Genomic DNA, 20,696 nt, shown 5'->3' with positions numbered 1-20,696 from the left:
TTCCTTGGAAAAAAACTGAGTTGTTGAAGGTTTAGCTTAATGAGAATTTGTATCTCATAACTGAAATCCTTGTCACAATTATTTATAAAGAATAGAATATGTATTACCTAGAGATACGTTGGAAGCATGCTGGGATTAATTTAATTGTTTTTTCTAAAGAAATCAATGTTGCTAACATTTTGTACACAGTAGCATCACGTGAACATGTTGGATAGAAGTAACAGCAGTAGCATTGTTATGTCTCTTAATATTCATAAAACCGATGGCTATGATAGCACTTCAAATAAGGACCTTAAGTATTTAGAATACGACATTCTAGAATCCTTGGGATATTTATTCCAAACCAGTGTTACATAAACTAGTGTTCTGATAACTAGAAGAAGACAATACCAAAAACTATACAGAAGCATTATAATAACCATTGTGACTAATTATAGACCAATCTTTTTGTAGTACTAAAAGGATTCCAGAAATGCCACTTCTGAATAGATTACATTCTCATCTTACAAACAACCATGCAGTAAATACTGTCCAAAACATTTAGAATGGAAGCAGGGATATAATAACCTGCAGTTTATTTTTTACACAACTGCAGATTTAAAAGTGATGTCAATTACATTGAGTTCTCAAAGGCTTTCAGTTTGTTGGATAATCTTCTCCTATTTAAGTTATCCATACTGGGGATGGAAAGAAACTTTATTTCTGAGATTCAGTTAGCTAGTAGATAGGCAATGGTTTCTAGAGTTAGAAGGCACATTTTCTGAATAGTAGTCCTAACGTAACAGATCTCACAAGTACTGGTATCGGGGTGGTAACTTTTCAACTTATGCCTTTGCGAGCCAACCCTTGTTTTCTGGTATAATGCCTCATTCAAATAGTTCAGTATGAGATAATTCTGTGGAGTGTGCTTGTAAGAGGTGCTGAGTTTGTAGTAATGGATAATTTTGAGTATGTCAGTAGTACCAATATTACACAACCCCTGCACAAGTCTTTAAGTCATACTGTCACCCCACACCTGGCACATCTGACTCTTACTGCCTTTTCCACACTTTGTTCCCAGCACACCTCATCTTTCTTGCTGCCCATTTTTTAAATTATTCTTCCTCCTTCTGTCTTGTGTCCTTCTTAGAGATCTCCTGGATCTTCCCAAACTCTCTGGCTTATCACACCGGAATGTCTCTCTCTGGAATTCCACTGTCATCTGAGCTTATTTGATAGGGATATTTGACACAAATAAACAATGATGACTATAGGTCTCCCTGGCTCATTATTGACTACAGCTGCTCCTTTCTGAGCTGCTCTCTAAGGGTTATTTTTATTGTTAAATTGTACTTGTTATGTTATCCATTACATTATTTGTTAAATTTACTGACTTTCTCATTTTCAATAAAATGTTTTTGACAACAAAAAAATGTTTATTTTAACAAAGTGATAGCTTCACATTTACTTGAATGGGATGCCACATCATTATGATGGCCTTCTTGACTAAGGATCATTTTGTGTTACCATTCACAGGACTAAAATGAAGCAGTCAGTAAGGAGAAATCGCTGTCTGGAACAGTGGAACACAACACAAGAAAACAACAGAAAATGAAGTCTTGCCTCGGACCAAATTAAATAAAGCACTAGTATTATGTTATGTGTAGGGAACAGTGTTAAAGTAGCTTCAAAATACAGAAAATGTACGGGAGAAACAGGAGATAAGTAGCACTTAAAGTGAATGTATTCACAACTAGGGACAATGCAGATGGTATAGTAGAAAAGGGAAAAAAATCATCAGTAGTACTTGAAATCAAGGATAGGATATTGACCTGGCGACTGGAATATCAGTCTGGGGAGATGGAAAGATTGAATAGCTACAGCCCTTCTCTTTGCTCCTCTCTTGGGGCAAGGGGTTTGTGTCATTTTTCCTGTTTGACAGTCTGTTGATGACACCAAGGGGTCTACAGCAGGAAAACAACATACAATGGGAGGCAGAGATTAGCAGAAGTCCATAGTAGGCTGCACTCATTGATGCAATACTTCTCATGTTGGCATTATTGTACAAAGTGCATTAGGAAAGGGAAGCTGTAACAAAAGCCCTGTTCCTTTCTTTCTGCCTTTAGTGCAATAACATTTATGTTCCCCACTTCCAAGCCTTCAGCCCCTGTAAAGCAAAGAAATAGAAATGCTCCAAGGGTACTGTAGGGCCTCTTAATTGTCTGAAGTCAGCTAGGAATGGGATCTTAAAAAATAATGTATGTGCATTAAGTCTGATATTCTGCATTTCTCCCTTACTCCTGTACAGAATTTTATCCCTTCTGCCCATAAGTCACACTTTAATGAGGTTACAGATTTCAGAATTAATAACCATTATAAATGAAAGCTATGACCCTTATATTCAAACCTTCCAAACGTACTGCTACTCTCTGTGACTTGCAATAGCTAGAGCTACTGAAAAATATTCTTTCCTCTTTTTTTTTCCGTTTTGTTGACATTGATGTATAAAGAGTAGCTAATTTCAAAGAGGCAAATGCTATAAGAGAGCTATGCATTCATGCTGTATCCATAATTGGGCAACTGCGTAAATGGGCTTTGAGATTATGGGATTTATCCATTCAACAGAACTGAAATAAATGAATTTATAAATTATATACATAGATTTCTGTGTATGTGCACATACACACATGTGCATAAGCATGCCTATCTGTGTCAATACATATTTTGTATAAAAGTGTGAATTAATCATGTAATATTTCTGTGTATCTTTGTTATGTTAGAGAATTGGAAATCAGTGCTCATTCCCTAAAGGTTGTTGAAGACGAGAAGAAACAGCTTCATGGGCTAACAGAGTCTCTGCAGTACAAATTAGAGGTAAGAATAAACTGTTCCAAATTCTGCACATAGTCCTCATGCATACCCTGTAGATGAGTGCAGCTATGTTATCTGTCTACTCAACCCACACCTGGGACAATGTTAGTTTCTTTGGCACAGTCTCAGTGTATTAATTATAGGTTCAGCTGAAGCTTGAATTATACTTATTCCTTTGTGTACTCATAACTGTACTGTAAAATGACCTATGTTAACTAAACTGACCAATCAAATCCCATAAAATAACAGGCTAACCGTGAGAATATTTTCTTTTTAAACATTATCATGCTTTGCTGACACATCCATGGTTGCTGGACAATGGAGATTGTTTTATACTGATGTAGATATATATATAATATAACTTATACGTGTATATTAATGTTGTACTAAAAATGCAAAGCACACTAGTCATCATAAAATAGCTACAATATAATGTTCAGGTGGGGGTATGTTGTAATATATACCCAATCTGCTGTGTTTGGTCACTCAGGCAACCTACTCAAAACCAAACCCCCCCACCCACCCAGTCAAGCAGTCAGGACTATATCCCAGGAAAATCCACAGTAGCCATATATTATTTTGAGTAATATGACATAGCAAGACACTTCATAGTTCAGTTTCTATGGGATTTACCTACTTCAGATGTGATTAATCCATCTAATTGTGCTTGTTATACCACACAGATTAACAAATTATTCATTTATTTACATTTGATAACTGGGAATATCCAGCAAGGAACTACCCATGTTCAATGGAGTCCCAAGAAGAAATCCTTCAGCAACATAAATTAGACAAATATGATATACTTCAAGGGCATTTATTAATCACTTAATCAAAAAGCACTACCTCACAATATGAATCATAGTTCACAAAGTCTTTCTTAGTGGTCTTGCCTGTTTAATAACAAAACTTTTTTAGAAATAAAAGGTATAACATTCTCAGCTGTATAAAAGTCTCACAAGTCACATGATCAGTAAGAAAATGCTACATTATACATTATAAGTCAAATGATCGACAATAGCCAATGAGAGCACATGAACCAATTACATATTCATAACCTAGCTGATTTTTCTTATATTAAAATACACTTACATTTCAGCATAACATTTAAACTAGGGGAACAGTTGGCTCCAAGCCTTAGCTGCCAGCACAACTGACTCCTTAATCTCAAGTAGATTTTCTGCATCATCACCATCGTGTTATTTTCATTATATATGTAAACAATCACAGAAAAGACATTTTTAGAAAAAATATACATCACTGATAGTGTTTGAAAGTGCATCTTGTTGTTATTGATTTTATACCATTTTTGTATTTGTATACTTTTTGTGAGAGTTTTTGGACAGTTTTTCTGACATAAAAAAGTGTGACAGTCATCACAAAGAGGAAGGTAAACAACAAATGAAGAGTTATAGTCAAAATGTCTTTTGCCACCTAGTGTCTTATCATAGCCACTGACCACTTTGTATTTACTGTCCATCATTTTCTTAATACTATTTACAAAAAAAAGCAGGTAAGTACCTGTGGTTTATTGGTTCAAAAATGTGTCTTAATGTGTTTCTTTTGTTCAGTTCTTGGCAGTGGCCTCACTTCTCAAATAGATCAAATTCCCTTGGAAAATCTTCTGTTTGTTCAAAATAATGCCTGGCCAGTGGACTATCAAGAGAGTTTTCTAGGCAAAAAGCTGTGCTGCCTCTAATGATGCTGATTTTTTAGAAGAATTTAGGCATAGTTAAATGTATATCTATAATCAGAGAATGCAAACAAAGGCCTTTCTAACTACTTTTTTGCTCGAGTCAAATCTGGTCTAAGAATCTAAAATGAAACATTAGATTGTACAAGGCGGGAGATTATAACTCAGTGGTTAGTAGTCCTGTTTACCAAGCCAATAATACAACAGTCGCAGTCACAGTACTCCAATTATGGTTTGTACTTAGCTGCAAAGGTACTGGGCGGTATATAAAACTGGCAAGTCTGGCAAACTGCCCATGCTCACACCTCCAGTGTAAATCTAAAAAGACACTGGAAACAAGGCTTTATAAAATAAAGGTTTATTCAGTATTCCAACAGACCAGGATATTAACCCACTTGGTTTTGCAAATTTAAGTAAAGCAAACTGAATCTTAGATACATTTCCTGACAGTGCTCAAACTACACAACCCATACAGGACACATGCTGCTTTCAAAACAAACTTCCAAGGCTGCATGCCTCTCCCAGGACCAGCCTCTACAGTTTATACACTGCAAGTTATATTCCATAGGTTAGCTCCAAAAAGAGTCTCTTATTTCATACTTCCAGGTCTTCCTTTAAATTACCCTGCTAGTGGGAAACTAACTTCCTGCCTGCTGTTTTCAGGTGGTCTCCTTATATGCCACCTTGACTGATAATTATACTTGTTACCTAGCTAAATGCTGTGAGAATATTCCCACACGCCATATTGCAAAATACTTTCTAAGTGCATTTAAAGGCACATATACATTCTCCATAACCAACATGTTACACTGTAGATCTACATCTATCTGTTCATCTATACACAGACACACACACACACACACACACACACACACACACACACACACACACACACACACACACACACACACGCACACGCACACATACACACACACACACACACACACACACACACACACACACACACACACACACATGTCTGTGTTTGTGTGTGTGTGTGTGTGTGTGTGTGTATCATATTTACAGTTTGTCTATGCTACACTGTCAAACAATTTGTTCTTAAAGGATTCTGAACTTCAGACTTTTTCATAAAAATGTTGCACCGTTTTTCACAATAACAGAGATTTTGTTGCAAATTAAAAGCATACAAACAAATGGATGTAATAGGAAGAAAATACTCTAATAACTATGTTAATTCCCTAGAGCCTTGGCTAAATGGCTTCACAGGAAAACATGTAAACATCAATTATATAATAAACATATAAATATCAGCGTAATCAAATCAAATCACTGATGTCAAAGTTGATAATTAAAGCTGTAGAGAAACAAAAAAAACAGCACAGCAGAAAACAATACATATTAATAAATTAATAAAATGTCAGTTATATTATTGGTTGCCAAGGAAATGCATAATTTAAGCCACTAGGATATAAATATTAACTTTTAAAAATTAACTTGACTTTAAGTTTATTCATGACACAAATCATATTATTCCATGGGGCACAAATGTGGATACAAGGACCAAAAATTGAAAACAACCTTTTCCTTTATGTTACTCATATTCATGACATGCCAGAAGAGTTGTTGTTGAGTGTTCTGGCTTATCCCGGTTAGGGGTCGCCACAGCGGAACTCCGGTCCGCTAATGTTTGGTAGTGGATTTTTACGTGCCGAGGTACCAGCCCTGACGCACAACCTTCAATGAAGGCACGCCCATAAACGCATGCCTCCACACAGAAGACGCTCTAGCTGAGAATTGAACGGGACAACGTCTTGCTGTGAGGCAACAACACTACCGCAGCACCATTGACGTCATAGTAATGTTCTAGAATTCAAGTTCTATCACATCTCCTAGTCTACCCTGTGTACCATTTGGAATAGAGAAGATACATTTGGTTCCATAAACAACTTGAGTAGGTTGAAAATAATAATTCTTCAAAGAAATCACTTTAGAATTACTAAAAACTTCCTGTACTTTTAACACATAAGAATAAAATTTGTTGTGAGGAAATATTTCTGTTCAAACAGCAGTATTCACTGACACCAAACATTTCTTGGGAAACATCTCTCTCTCTCTCTCTCTCTCTCTCTGACATTCAGTGCTTTTCTTTAAGAGAAAATAGCTCTCAAGATGAAAATAGACTTAAGTCATGGATCTGCTATAGCAATTTTTCAGTCCAAATGTAAAGGCTTTCTAAATTCATCTGAAATGTATATCTAATCACATAAAAGACACTTTCTTTCTGTTCATCTGACTGGCCTGTCACTTCATCCTTGTGTTCATACATTCTGTCATGCACAAAACTATAACTTCACCATCAACATTTGTCAAAGCATTAGAATGAGCTACAACAATAGTCTCCTACTAGTATCCACTGTGATATTATTCTTCTAATGGCAGGGAGTTGATAGTATCTGGGTGAATGACACTCAAAGCATGCCAAAAACTGTTTGCAGCAGTTTCTTTTCAATAGAGCACATTTTCATACATTCAACAGGTATGCCAGAAAAGATGATATCAAAAAAGTTCACCTTATTATAAAAACACCACCTAAAATGTAATATTCCAATCATTATCATATAACCAACATGCAAAATTCAGGAAGCATTTCTTGTCACATTTGTATAAAATCAACAAATCATCAATGTAATACATGTATGACTATCTGGGACTGAAAAATGAAACTATCTAAATGTTTTTTTACAAAATAAATCATAAAAAAAATATTGGCATAGGAGGGGAAGAAGGTGGCTCATTGTTAAGTCAACTTTCTACAAAAAATACTTTTGTTCAAAATGAAAAAATTATGAGTCTAAACAAAAATTGAATAAAGAATGAAAGATACATATGTCCCTTTTTCCCAAATGAGAGGAAGCAGTCTTTGAAATCAAGTTGCGACAAATGCTAGACTACAAACTTTTAACATGTCCCCAGACATTCCTAACACAAGGACTTTTGTCTTAATTTTGAAACTACAGAAAACATTCTTCACATAGCTTTCACTACTAATAAACTTCTTAAGAATACGTACAAGCAGGATGCCTATATTTTGCTACTCACAACAGAAACTTTTCGGCATCTGGGGAGGTTCACCATTTTTATGGAGTGTATAAAACTGCATTGCAGCCTATGCTAGTGGAGTAGATGAATAATGCCCTAACTAACATCCAGGTGATCAGGGTTTGAATAATGGCCAAGTGCTTGATGGTGGATACAGGGAGGATGAGCATGTTTATCCTGTGGTAGAAGCGGGAGGTACCCATACTCAGGGTACATTCATGTAGGTAATTTTCCTTAATGGTAGCCATAGAAAAAATGTGTGGTGCTTCCTGGTGGTAGTGGGATGTCCTACCAATGTCATTCCCTTGAAGAAATGATGGATGGTTCAACAGTGATGCCTAGTTCATGCCTCACCCTCAATGTGTTACTAGATGTGTGAGGTGGGCAGTAAATAGGTAAAATAGTCCCACAACAGCAGTATGACACTACCTGGGGACACCTTGATGTCATCTCTGGCCCCAAGCTTTGGTCAGAGCAAGTCTGGGGGAGTAGGAGTGTCTGGTATACCTGATGATCAAGGAAAAGAAATGAGAGCAACTAATGATCAGCTGCATGGGAGTCAAAGATGTCTCCAAGAAAGAAAGAACAGCATTGTGGAGATTAATAAAATGCTTCTTTGTATTGTTACCTTTCTGAATTCCTAGCCTGGTTCCTCTGTCTAGTAACTCACTTAGTTCATAGCTGAAATTGTGTAAACATTTACAATTTACCTTTTAATATTCCATTTCATTATTTCAAATAGCAAAACACATCTTTGGATATTCACATTTATTTAACAGTATCACATTGTCATCCTTATTTGCTTTCATTACCTCTGGTTTATCCTTATTGGCTTTTGTACAATTTCATCATAAACAAGTCTTAAGTAATTTCCCAAATCTGCCCTGGAGTTGTTTTAAGCAAATTTACTTTTGTTATCAGACAAGCTAGTACACAACATTGCCTGACAGTCCACTCCAAAAAAAATGCCAATATGCCTATCCAGGACTTTGTTTTGTTTCATATATTATAAAGCAGAAAAGGCCCAAGTTCCAAAGTGGTATGTCTCTGTGACTGGCCTATATCATAGGTTCCTGCTGCCATCATACCTTTCAGCTGTACCTGATTTAAAGAATGTCCCTGGTTTCACCTCATATTTTTCCCCATGCCCCTCATAAACATTTTAAATTTTCTGGTATATCAGCAGTCAGTAATGCTGGACATAAGATTTGCATACTTCTTATAGTTTAAAGAACGTGTGCTGATACAAAATGTATTCTAATACCTTTCTAACATCATTAGTGCAATATTAATAAAGTGTTGTTAATTTTGTGGCTTTGGTCCCCCGTTACTTTTGGCTTTGTCCCTGATTCTTGAGTAAAGAAGTTGAGAATTGTGACATTCACAGCACTTCCTTGCTTCCATAGTGTCTCTGCAGTGATACAGACTGCACATTATGGAAGCAACATCTTCACCCTTTATTATAATATGCAACCATTACTTGGCCATTGGACCAGTTTTCCGTGCCTGTTACCCAGTGACTCTGTAGCATTCTTTCTATTTGTAATAATTTCAACCTGCTCGTATCACTTCTTTTGGGCTACTTGTACAAAAATCCTCTGTCTTGATAATGCAACCATTGAAGATACTTATCATAGCAAATTTTTAGGGGTGATAGAGGATGAGAATCTTACATTTGACCTGCATATACAAAATTGCATTAGAAAAACTCATCAAAAACTAGGGATGCTTTACAGAGCCAATAACTTTTTCCCAATGCAACTAAAACTACACTTGCCACTACTTACCTCCTCCCCACTCTTCTTTATGGTGCTCCTATCCTTACTAACCTCGGGGCTTCACAAAAATTAAAACTTGAACAATGCTATAACAAAGTTGCTAAATTTGCACCAAATACTGCTTTCAGAACCCACCACTATATAGCATTAAAAAGCCTAAATTGGTTAGAACTGCCTCATCGCTAACATATACACAACTCTTACCATCTATTAAATCATCCAGCATCCATCTGCCTGTCTAGCACTAAAAAACATTCTACACGACTATGTTCCAGTCAGTCATTGCAACCCAGTGAAGAAAAACTCCTGTCTGTCTACAAACCTATTAAATCTGCTGGGCATTGTCTGCACTTGTACTAGGTCACTAAAGCCTGGAACTCTTTATCTGTATCCATCAGGTCTATAACCCCGCCCCCATCCTTCAAAACCACTCTGAAAGACTTCCTAGCTAAAGTCTGCCCCTTTTCTTGCTCAAAACCAGCATAAACCATATCTCTAAATGTGAACAAGTACCTTTTCATTCTTTATACCTCCTTACTCTCCCTTCTTTACATACTTCCTTACTGCTATCTAATTCCCTTCCCTGACCTTTTCTCTAAATATACATAAGCCTGTTTATCCCTCACTACATATTGCTATTCTGTTTGATATTAGACTAGCTTTCCTTTAATTTCACATATAATTTGTATCAGTTCTTAACCAATGTTTTTATATTATGTCTAATTTGTTATAATTATTTAAACTGCAGATGTTATGTTTAGTTTTGAAGAATGTAAAATTATTGTTCTTAAAATATTTTGTAATTATTTGGAGCTTTTCTCCCTGGGCCTCTGCTGAAAATGGGCTTCAAACCAGTCAGTCTTTCCCAGTAATCAAATGTCAATAAATAAATAAGGACAGGCCTGCTTGTAACTCAGACCTGCTAGATTTATCTCTAGCATGTCCATCCTTCAAAGACCATAAACTTATGCACAAACTTTCTGTAGTCATAGATAGTTGGCAATATGTTTCTTATGATGAATATCCTTCTTACCTCCCCGTCCACTCTTCCTTACTTACTTACTTTCCTTCATTTCTCCCCCCACCTTCTCTCTCTCTCTCTCTCTCTCTCTCTGCCTACCACCCTCCCTTCCTACCTTACCTTACACCTTTCCTTGCTTATTTTCCTTCCCTTCTCCCACTGTTTGTTCCTTCTCATTCTCTTTCTCCTGTCCCCTTCTCTTTTTTCCTTTTACCTTCCTTCCATTGTTCAGCTTTGGGCATGTGTTTGTTTCTTATTCTGCCATCTTCCCTTTCATAGGGCTGTAGAAGAATTACAGCCATTACAAGAGATTCCATATCTGTATATGTTTGACTAACATAGCTTATTAAGATTATGGTGAGGGAGACTGCCTGATATAAATGTTTATATGGGAAGCTAACAACTAATGGTGCTTTAAAACAATGATATATTTAACAAGAGCTCCTGTTTCTTGGTTATTCACTAAAGTAAAATTAACATTTTTGCTCTTCACCTGCTGTCATCTGGCTGACACTTTTGGCTCTTAATTAAACGATATTACATTTTCCTAATTCTTAATGAAACTTAAAAATCAAGTAAAGAAGAATAAAAAAGGTTGCAGTCCAGCTTTGTCAGGTTTTTAATGTTATCCTTCTGTCTTCCATAGGATCTCTCCCAGGAGAAACAGAAGACGTTGGAGATGCTGCAGAAACACGAAGAGCCATCTGTCCATCAGGATAAAGGAGCATCCAGCAATAAAGGTCTCCATACTAATCTGCAGCAGATTGAAGTGAGGATGCAGCAGCTGCTGGAGGAGAAACTCCTTGCAGAGAAGCGGTAGGGGTCTGAATAGGTCAGGTGACTGAAAGAAAAGCACCCAACAAATAACAAAAAAGTCACTTGTTTGTACACATTGCCCAGAAACTCAAAACTAGATCACTGGACTATCCTGGTAATCAAATGTAAAATAAAAAAGTAACACTAACAAACTTGAAATATATTGTCTGCAAAGAGCTGTAATTTACTCCCCTTCCCTCTACAAACATTAGCCTCCATGTTGTCTTTTCCACTCTTGCCCTGAGCAGTCACTAGTCTAAACCTTTCATTCTTAACTAGTTGTGTTTCATACTGCTTAGAACGTAAGCACACACTGTATCATCTGTAAAACTGCTCCTTTTCATCATTATCTGCACTGACAACTTGTTCACGTTTATCTTGGTCTCCACCTACTACCAATGGCTTCCACTCATGTTCTTGCTTTTTGATCTTCTGCTTATAGGTTCATAGGTAAATATTAGGCAATCAGTCTGCAGACTATAACATGTCCAGCCAATAACCATATAATGACCAAAGGTGAGAATCAAACTCTGTAGCTTGTGTCTGTGAAGAAAACATCTTAACTATAATCCCAACCCTCCAACCCTAATAAATATTTCTATCTGACATATCTTTCCATTCCATATCAGTTACTTGACAGCTGTACAAGTCACCCTTCCTCTCTGGCTTGAACAGTTCATGTTAAGTTTTTTGAGCTAGTTTGTTCTAAGAGATGTTCTTCCTGTCCTGGGCCATTATGGTTTTCCTTGCTTTGCACTGTCTGGAGAAGTTCCATGTTGTCCCATATATGGATCTATGTTAAAATAACAAATTACCATAATATTGAGTTACAAAATGGTAAGATGGAAATGAAGAAAGTTTATATTTACGAACGTCCAGATCATCACAAATTTTCCACCGGGTAAGTAAACAATCAGCCGACAAACAAAAAAATCAACTGAAGCAAATAAAACCCACCCAAGCAGGGGGCTTTGCCCCCCACACCCCCCAACTAAATATACCAACTCCAAGATTGCACTACAGTGGAGAAAAAGGCAAAGTTCACCACACTGGCCAACTGACTCTTATTGCGTCAAAAACTTACAACAATCTGGATGTTCGTGAAATAAACTTTCATCATTTCCATCTCAACATTTTGTAACTCAGCTTTATGGTAATTCATTATTTTGACATAGATCCATATATGGAGATATATATAAATAAATAAGTCTTTTGGCTTTTCCCGGTTAGGGGTCGCCACAGCGGAACTCCGGTCCTCTAATGATTGGCAGTGGAATTTTACAGTGCCAAGTTGCCAGCCCAAAGCCCAACCTTCAAAGAAGGCACACCCATTGACACACCCACCTACCTGCATGTCTTTAAACGTCACTTGACCATGGGGAGGACATGCAGACTCCACACAGAAGGCGCTCCAGCTGAGAATCGAACGGGAGAACCTCTTGCTGTGAGGAAACAATGCTAACAGCTGCACCACCACGGCCTCTATACGTAGATATATATATATATATATATATATATATATATATATATATGTATAGATACACACACACACACGCACACACACACACGCATACACGCACACACACACACACACACACACACACACACACACACACACACACACACACACACACACACGAGAACTTCAGTTTCATAGTGACCTCAGTAGTTTTACCAGCAGTTACTTTTATTGTCAGTAAGCCTATTTGGTAAACCTCAACATCCTATTTATTTTATGTTCATATGTTCATTTATTCAATTGTCAAACCTTGTGACCTATTGACCTTCAAGAAGTTTGACTGTTGTAACCTCACACACTATTTTTTATTTCTTATATATAATCAGTGTATACCTTTAGCTACCTGTATCTGTCTGCTGCAACTCTCTCTCTCACCCTCTATATATATATATGACTGTTGTAACCTCACACACTATTTTTTATTTCTTATATATAATCAGTGTATACCTTTAGCTACCTGTATCTGTCTGCTGCAACTCTCTCTCTCACCCTCTATATATATATATATATATATATATATATATATATATATATATATATATATATATATATATATATATATATATATATATATATATATATATTGAGATAGAAAGATAAATAGATATAGAGACAGAGATATAGCTATAAAGACAGGTTTGAAAGAAGTTAATGAGTGATTTAGTTTGATTGTAAGAGGAAGTTTATTCCTTATCCTGGAAATCGTTGTGCAATGTATATTGTACTTTTTTTCATATAATTGACATTTTTTCACATACATTCCAAGGTCTGGTATATTCTAGTGGTATATCCCAGTCATGCACTTTCAAAGGGATCTAAATAATGCATTCCAATATAGGCAAGGCAGAAATCACCTCTAATGAACCCATAAGAAATTGAATATAATCACTACTCCTTTTGAATAGTTCAGGTTTTCCAACCACATGACTTTTCTACTAAAAAATCATTGTGTCTTTTCAAGTTGTATCAGCTGGTCAAGACAACAGATTACACTGCTGCATTTAATAATGCGTCTGATCAGTTAAGCATAAAGTGGTACAATGATCTGCCTGGAATGACTAGACATGTCCTAGAAAATTAGATGGTCTACAGAATATGCTTCACTGTGTCTGTGGCTGATATACAGTGATCAAAGATTAAATTGTTTTCTACCATTATCCCTAAGCCTTTTTTTTCTCAACTTTGTCTCCAGCTTCCTAGTGACCATTGGCCCCCCTCTCTGCCAATTGTCCCATTCATTCTCCTTTATCAGGGTGAGAACTATCTAAGAGGAGGTGTCATTAAGGCAACAATCCTTTTTCTTTTTTTAGGTCCCTATAACCTCACACGAGTGATAATTCCTCCCAAGAAGACATTAAATTTATGCAGCAAAGGGCCATCACAAACCTTCTGCAGTAATGCAATTCCTCATTGACTGCCTTCCCAGAATGAGCACATTGTGCGCGTTTCTAGTGTCCACTTTCAAAATGTCTGCACTTTATGCTTCACTCCCCTCAATGTCTCCCCACCAGCTCCAGCAGTGATCACTCAGGTCACCTAGGTCATACTCAGGGCTGTATCCCTCTATGCCAGTGGACCTTGTAATTCCTAGATATTTAATGATGTGCAATTTTAAAATTTGAGCATTTATTTTATAATCATAACGTATGCCCTTTTTTCCAAGCTCAATTATGCTGCATTTATTGATATTAAAAGAGAGACCATTGCTACTTTGCAAGATATTCCTTTTATGAGGACATCCAAGACAACATGAGTATCTTTTACTGATGTAACTATCATACCAGTTTGCAGTCATCAGATCATCAGGATATGTGGCTTGTCAAATTTCTGTGTGAGAAGAATATTGCAAACAGATGTGTTCTGAGTACAGAATTATGTGAGACACCACTTGTAAACCCCAGAAGGATAGACAGGTGAATCAGCAACCTGATATGCTGTGCCTTGTAGTACAGTCAGTGTTTTACCAATTGAATTACATATGGTTGACATTTAATGCTTTTCATTTGTCAGGTATTATCAAATGACTTAACAGGGACAAAGTAAGCAACATGCTGTGTACGTTTTTCACCCTGTGTTATACCTCTTCAAAGAATGCCACAGGATTCAAATGGCAAGACCTCACAATTAACAAATCTAGGCTGTTCCACACCTAAGAGAAATTGGTCCTCTGTGCCATTTTGGATAAGCTCCATCATAACTCTTTCCACGATCCATGATTTTACTTAGAATACTGAGCCGTGGTGGTACGGTGGTAGCGTTGTTACCTCACAGCAAGAGGTTCTCCCGTTCGATTCTCGGCTTGGCTTGGGAGTGCCTTCTGTGTGGAGTCTGCATGTCCTCCCCGTGGTTGGGTAGCATTCGAAAGACATGCATGCGTAAATGGGTGTGCCTTCGTTGAAGGCTGGGCATCGAGCTGGCACCTCAGCATTTCGTAAAAATCTACTGCCAATTATTAGTGGACTGGAGTTCCGCTGTGGTGGCCCCTTACCGGGAAAAGCCGAAAGGCAAACAACAACAACTGGTCAGGCTGGTAGGTTTTAATTTGCTTAGGTATGACTGACCCCTCCATTTTGTGAACTGGTACCACTTTAGCCAGTTGGCACAGGTTTGAGACATGTCCACATGAAAAATGTTGTTTAGAATGATTGACTGGGGTTTTTGTAGATTTCCTTAACTCTGTATAGTAAACCACCAGCTATACTATCCGGTCCTATTAAATGTTATGTATTTACTTATCTGTTTTCTTGTTTTGTGTGACAGTGATCATCATAGCTATAGTTGTATAATGGATGACTCCCCTCATCTCTGTAGCACTCTGACATATGCTCTGCTTTCTGTGCAGTTTGAAGGAAAGTTTTCTGCAGAAGTACATTCTCTCATACCTCTCAACCTCTAAACATATAAAATCATAGCAAAAGATCAATAAGAGGAGTACTTTGTTGTTTTTTGTTTGTTTGTTTGTTTGTTTGTTTAGATTAGAGGGTATTCAGAGACTAGAACCCATAAAGTTAGTTAATGTTTTTTATAGGCTTAACTTGATTATTTTATGGAATATATACCTTTAAATAAGCCTAACTTTATGAAGAAAATCAGTAAATCTTGAACGAGCAGGGTTAAATTTGAATTCAAAAATCATAATACTGCCAAAGTCATATCAGATGAGGCATGCGCATTCACTACATCTTGCAGATGGGTGATTACACCACTGTTTATTGATAACATGTGACATCAACAATTTTCCCTTTCAGTTTTTTCATGTAATTAAACAGTGATTCCTTGAGAAGCCTGTGAATCATTTGTGAATACCTTGCACAAATACAAAAAAATGACCAAAACTTCACAATATGAACAACATTTGAGACAAGAAAAACATACAGAAAAGCATTTTTGCAGAGGGTCAAACCCCTCTGTACCCTCTTGATCCCTACTTATGTATACCCACTCTGAGGTTGCACCAAATATAGGGAAAGGGGGAAATCCCTGGTACACCATCAATTTGCCTTTCCAGTGAAAAGCTGGATGTTTACACACTTGTGATTGCACAAATGAATGTCGATCATTAGTGATTTGTAGATAAGCCTGGCTCATTTAAACAATATCTTATTATTGTGTTCAACCTCTGAGATCAAGCTGAGTTTGTAGTTTAATCTGAAAGATTTGATAGGAAAAATATGTCATTTCTGTACTTTAATTTAGATTCCAGCATTATTTTTCTCTCTCATGGAATACCCACCATGTCTGTGTGTTGCAGTTTTTTTTCTGTAGTGAATTCAAGTGTATACATTTTTGACTAGGTTTTATTTTTAAGTGTTTTTTTTTAATGTTTTTTATTTTGATCTATCCACAACTTTGATGCGCTTTTGCTTTTTTCAGGTTATTTCACTCTTTTACTGGTACCATTCACTTGTGAAATACATATTTAATGGCTGTTCTTCATATGGTGATTCTCTTTTAAGGCTATTTTTTCCATCTAGATTTCTTTTGGTTATTTTTTTACCTTATAGTGAGTATTTATTGGTTGTATAAGTGGAAGACATATGGTAATTTGCTGTGCTGGACTTTACACTCTTCATTTCTGCTGTGCTTTAATGAGCTCCATTACACCAGAGACCTCCATGCCATCCATTAATTTTACATTCACTCTTCTTAGAATGAAACCTTAAGAAATAACCATAGGCCAGCCACTGGTATCTGATAGCATGCACTGTAATTGCACTGTCTGCATCATTTCTAAATCTAATGCCAACATTGTTTTATCACTCTGACTGAGCCATCATCCTCCAACATACATGCAACATGAAATCTTACTAAAAAAATATTATTTTTCTGTCACCACCATAGATTACACAGGCTTGTTACCCTAACTCTGCTTAATCTTGTATACATTTAGGCCAGAATGCAAAGCAGAAAAAGTAGAATCCCATCCATGCAAGAGAATACTTAATGGGCATGTTTTCACAAGAACTGTATAGACACTGCATGGATGGGGCATTTTATTAACTTCTAAGGATATGTTCACCCCTTCTTCACTTTTGATTTAGTAGTAGCCATAGGGATTAATCATCCCATACTAGAGACTACCCACTGAATAAAATTTATTTCACCAGCTGCTATCCCTGATATAAACTCAAACACAGTTTTAGGCATATGCCGTTTTGGGTTGCATTCTATCCCTTTTAACTTTATGATTTAAAAACCCATGTTTGCACAGGTTTGTGCCTCAGTGGATCCTATTTTGGCATCCTGCAGACTATAAGAGCAGCAGAAAGAGAGGCTTTGGTTGATTCTAAGTACCTCCATTTACTTTTTCTTGCTTAAAATTGCTTACTGCACTTTATTTTAGTCATTTTATAAGTTACTGCATTTATTTCAACTGCATTTACTGTTTGTTGGCTACACACTCAAGTGTGCTAGCCTGCTCTGTGTTTAAAGTGAATTTATTGTTGTTTTAAGTGTATTTATTACTGTTTTCCTAAAAAAAGGAAAAAAAAAAAACAAAGAAAATTCTATCTGTTTGCTTGTTTTCTCATCATTTTCTGTTACTAGAATAGTCCAGATTCAGATTTGCTGACTTCAGGACTGTTTTGGAGTTTCTGAGTTCCCCAGACATTTCTGTGAAAGAGGGAAGCCTTTCTGCTTATCAGTGGGAGTGGTAAGCACTGAGTAGCCTATCTACTGTTAGATGAATGGTTTCCAGCTCTGAAATTGTACCTTATTGGCCGTTTTGGGCTGCATTCTATCCCTTTTAACTTTCTGCCTTAAAAACCCATGTTTGCACATGTTTGCGCTTGTTTTAGTTCATTGGATCCTGTTTTGGCATCCTGCAGACTAGAACAGCAGCCTAAAGGAGAAAGAGAGACTTTAGTTGATTCTAAGTACCTCCATTTACTTTTTTCTTGCTTAAAATTGCTTACTGCACTTTATTTTAGTCGTTTTATAAGTTATTGAATTTATTTCAACTGCATTTACTGTTTGTTGACTACACACTCAACTGCGTGTTTAAAGTGAATTTATTGTTGTTTTAAGTGTATTTATTACTGTTTTCCTAAAAAAAAAAAAAAAGACAGTATTGGAGTTTTTCTGCTTATCAGTGGGAGTGGTAAGCACTGGCCTATCTACTGCTAGAGGAGTGGTTTCCAGCTCTGAAATTGTACCTTATTGGCCATTTTGGGCTGCGTTCTATCCCTTTTAACTTTTTGCCTTATAAACCAGTCTTTGTGCAGGTTTGCATGACCCGCAGCACTGCTAGGCTGGGGTAAACTATTACTGAAGCCAGAAAGTCTGCTCTTCAAATGTTCCCTTAGATCTTGCTAGTTCTCTTCTTTCCTGCACTTAAACAGGCTTATAAAGTCTAGCACTTGTCCAGACTTCCCATAGCAATTACTGTAGCACACAGACTGCTACCAGCACTAAACTTTCTATAAAAGAAACAGCCTCAGTACTTAATAAATTACACACCCCTCCAGGCATGTCCAAAGGTCAGCTCCCCATACTTTCTCCTATTAACCTGGTGAACCTGGGCATCCTGAGGCAATGTAGAAACTGCCTCATGCACACTGACAACCCTCTTCTCTTACCCCACAAGACTCAGACTTGTGAGAGATGCACCTATTTATCCAAATTGGAAGCCATGCACCCTCCAGCCAAGACTGGAATAGCCAGTCAAGAGGAGAAGGTCAGCACTAGCACCACACCACAAGGAACACGTAGCCACATGCCCTCACGGCTATCACATAATAACACAAAACACACACACACACACCTTCACAGAGGCCCTCAATAAAAATCTACCCAAACAGCAGAGACCTCCAAGGCAGAAATGCATGCAACCACCGCACCACAGCACAAACCATGAGACACATAGCTCACACAAACAGTGTGCCACACAACCAAAGCCCCTAAGGCAAAACAGCTTACCCAATACATTCATCATAGGTGACTCAATAGTAAGGCACATTGATGTCCCAATCGCTATATTGAATAAGGAGAAGGTAACGGCCAGCAGCCTGTCAGGAGCCAGGATACGTCACATAGTGCACACACTCAGGTCACTCCACAACAGGCATTGATATGACTCTGTCATTGTCCATGTTGGTGTGAATGACCTGACATGCACCTCTCTGGACTACATGAAAAGAGACATGGAGGAGCTCTCAGATCATATAGCCCAGGAGGGCATGACCATAGCCCTGAGTAGCATCTTACCGCCACCAAGAATGATACCGCAGTACAAACAAAAAAACAAAAAAATGACTGACTTCAATAATTGACCAAGTTTCTGGTGTCATTCCAAGCGGATCCAGTATCTGTCTGCCTGCTTTGACATGATTGACAGACCTCGATGCTTTGCCAGAGATGGCCTACATCTGTCACCCCTGGGATTCCGTATACTGGCCAAGGCCCTTGCCGCCCCTATAGTGCCTTTTTAGGCAATGTTCAGAAGACCAAAATACCACTATAACAGCTACAAGCAAATGTAATCTGAGGGTTATGCTACTCAATTCTAGAAGTCTAAATCTCAAAATGTACTCGTTTGAAGTACTCCTTAAAATGGAGAACACTGACATTTGTGCAGTAACAGAGACCTAGTTCAAGGCACCTGAAAGCACTCTTGTGCTACCATGCTAGAACTCATACTACACCTTTCGGCCCCAAAACGTGGACCGAAGCCCTAAAGGTGGTGGTGTCTCCATATTCATAAAGGATATGTACACCTCCAGGCTAGTAGCATAACATAACGTATCAGAGATACTCCAGGTACAACTAACACTGGGTAAGACTGCTATCTAGGTTGTTGCCTGCTAGAGATCCCCCGCCATGCCCCATGACTCCCACTCCACATTCCTAAACACCTTAGAAAATATTTAGGTCCAACCCAGCACCCTCATACTAGCTGACTTTAACTACCCTTTCATTAACTGGGAAAACTACTCAAGTACCAACAGACTTGCTCAAGGTTTCCTGGGATTCATCAATTCCAATGCCCTGGACCATCTCATTCTTACCCCCACTAGGGGTAGCAACATCCTCGACATGGTCATTACTAATATGGGTGACCATTGCTCTACACCAATTGTCAGATTTGACCACAAGCTAGTCACCATGAAAATCCACATACCACCCACCACCCCACCCCACCCCCCGCAAAGGAAACAACTGTAAAAAACTTTTCCAAAGCCAACTTTGGGCTTCTAAAAGCTGAGGTGGCTAACTTTACAATGCTCATGCAAATGGAGACTAAATGCAGGACTGCTGAATCATACTCCAATGCACTGTACGAACACATACACAAATGCACGGAATGGGCCATTCCCAGTAGAACCAAGATGCTCTCTTCCAAAAAAAAGGAAGCCAAGCTGGTGGTCCCCTGCCATAAACAAACTCTACAACAGAAGGAAAAAACTGTTGCAGAACAAGTCGAAGTCCCAAGACTGTAAAAATTCCCTTGTCAGCCTCAAC

General features: G+C 37.6%; 1 protein-coding gene across 3 annotated transcripts in view; it reads left to right on the top strand.

Moving 5' to 3' along the window:
- Positions 1 to 20,696, top strand: part of PLEKHD1 (pleckstrin homology and coiled-coil domain containing D1) — a 532,907-nt gene that overhangs the window by 436,966 nt on the left and 75,245 nt on the right. For all 3 annotated transcript variants that reach the window (XM_044074000.1, XM_044073999.1, XM_044074001.1), the window contains exons 8-9: positions 2,760 to 2,853; positions 11,049 to 11,218. In XM_044074000.1, coding sequence (XP_043929935.1) covers positions 2,760 to 2,853; positions 11,049 to 11,218 — 264 coding nt within the window. The remainder of the gene's footprint in view (positions 1 to 2,759; positions 2,854 to 11,048; positions 11,219 to 20,696) is intronic.

The sequence above is a fragment of the Protopterus annectens genome, chromosome 6.part0 (genome assembly GCF_019279795.1).
Source record: "Protopterus annectens isolate FY-2018-M chromosome 6.part0, PAN1.0, whole genome shotgun sequence".
Classification (NCBI taxonomy): domain Eukaryota; kingdom Metazoa; phylum Chordata; order Ceratodontiformes; family Protopteridae; genus Protopterus; species Protopterus annectens.
This window is presented reverse-complemented; position numbering and strand designations above follow the sequence as displayed.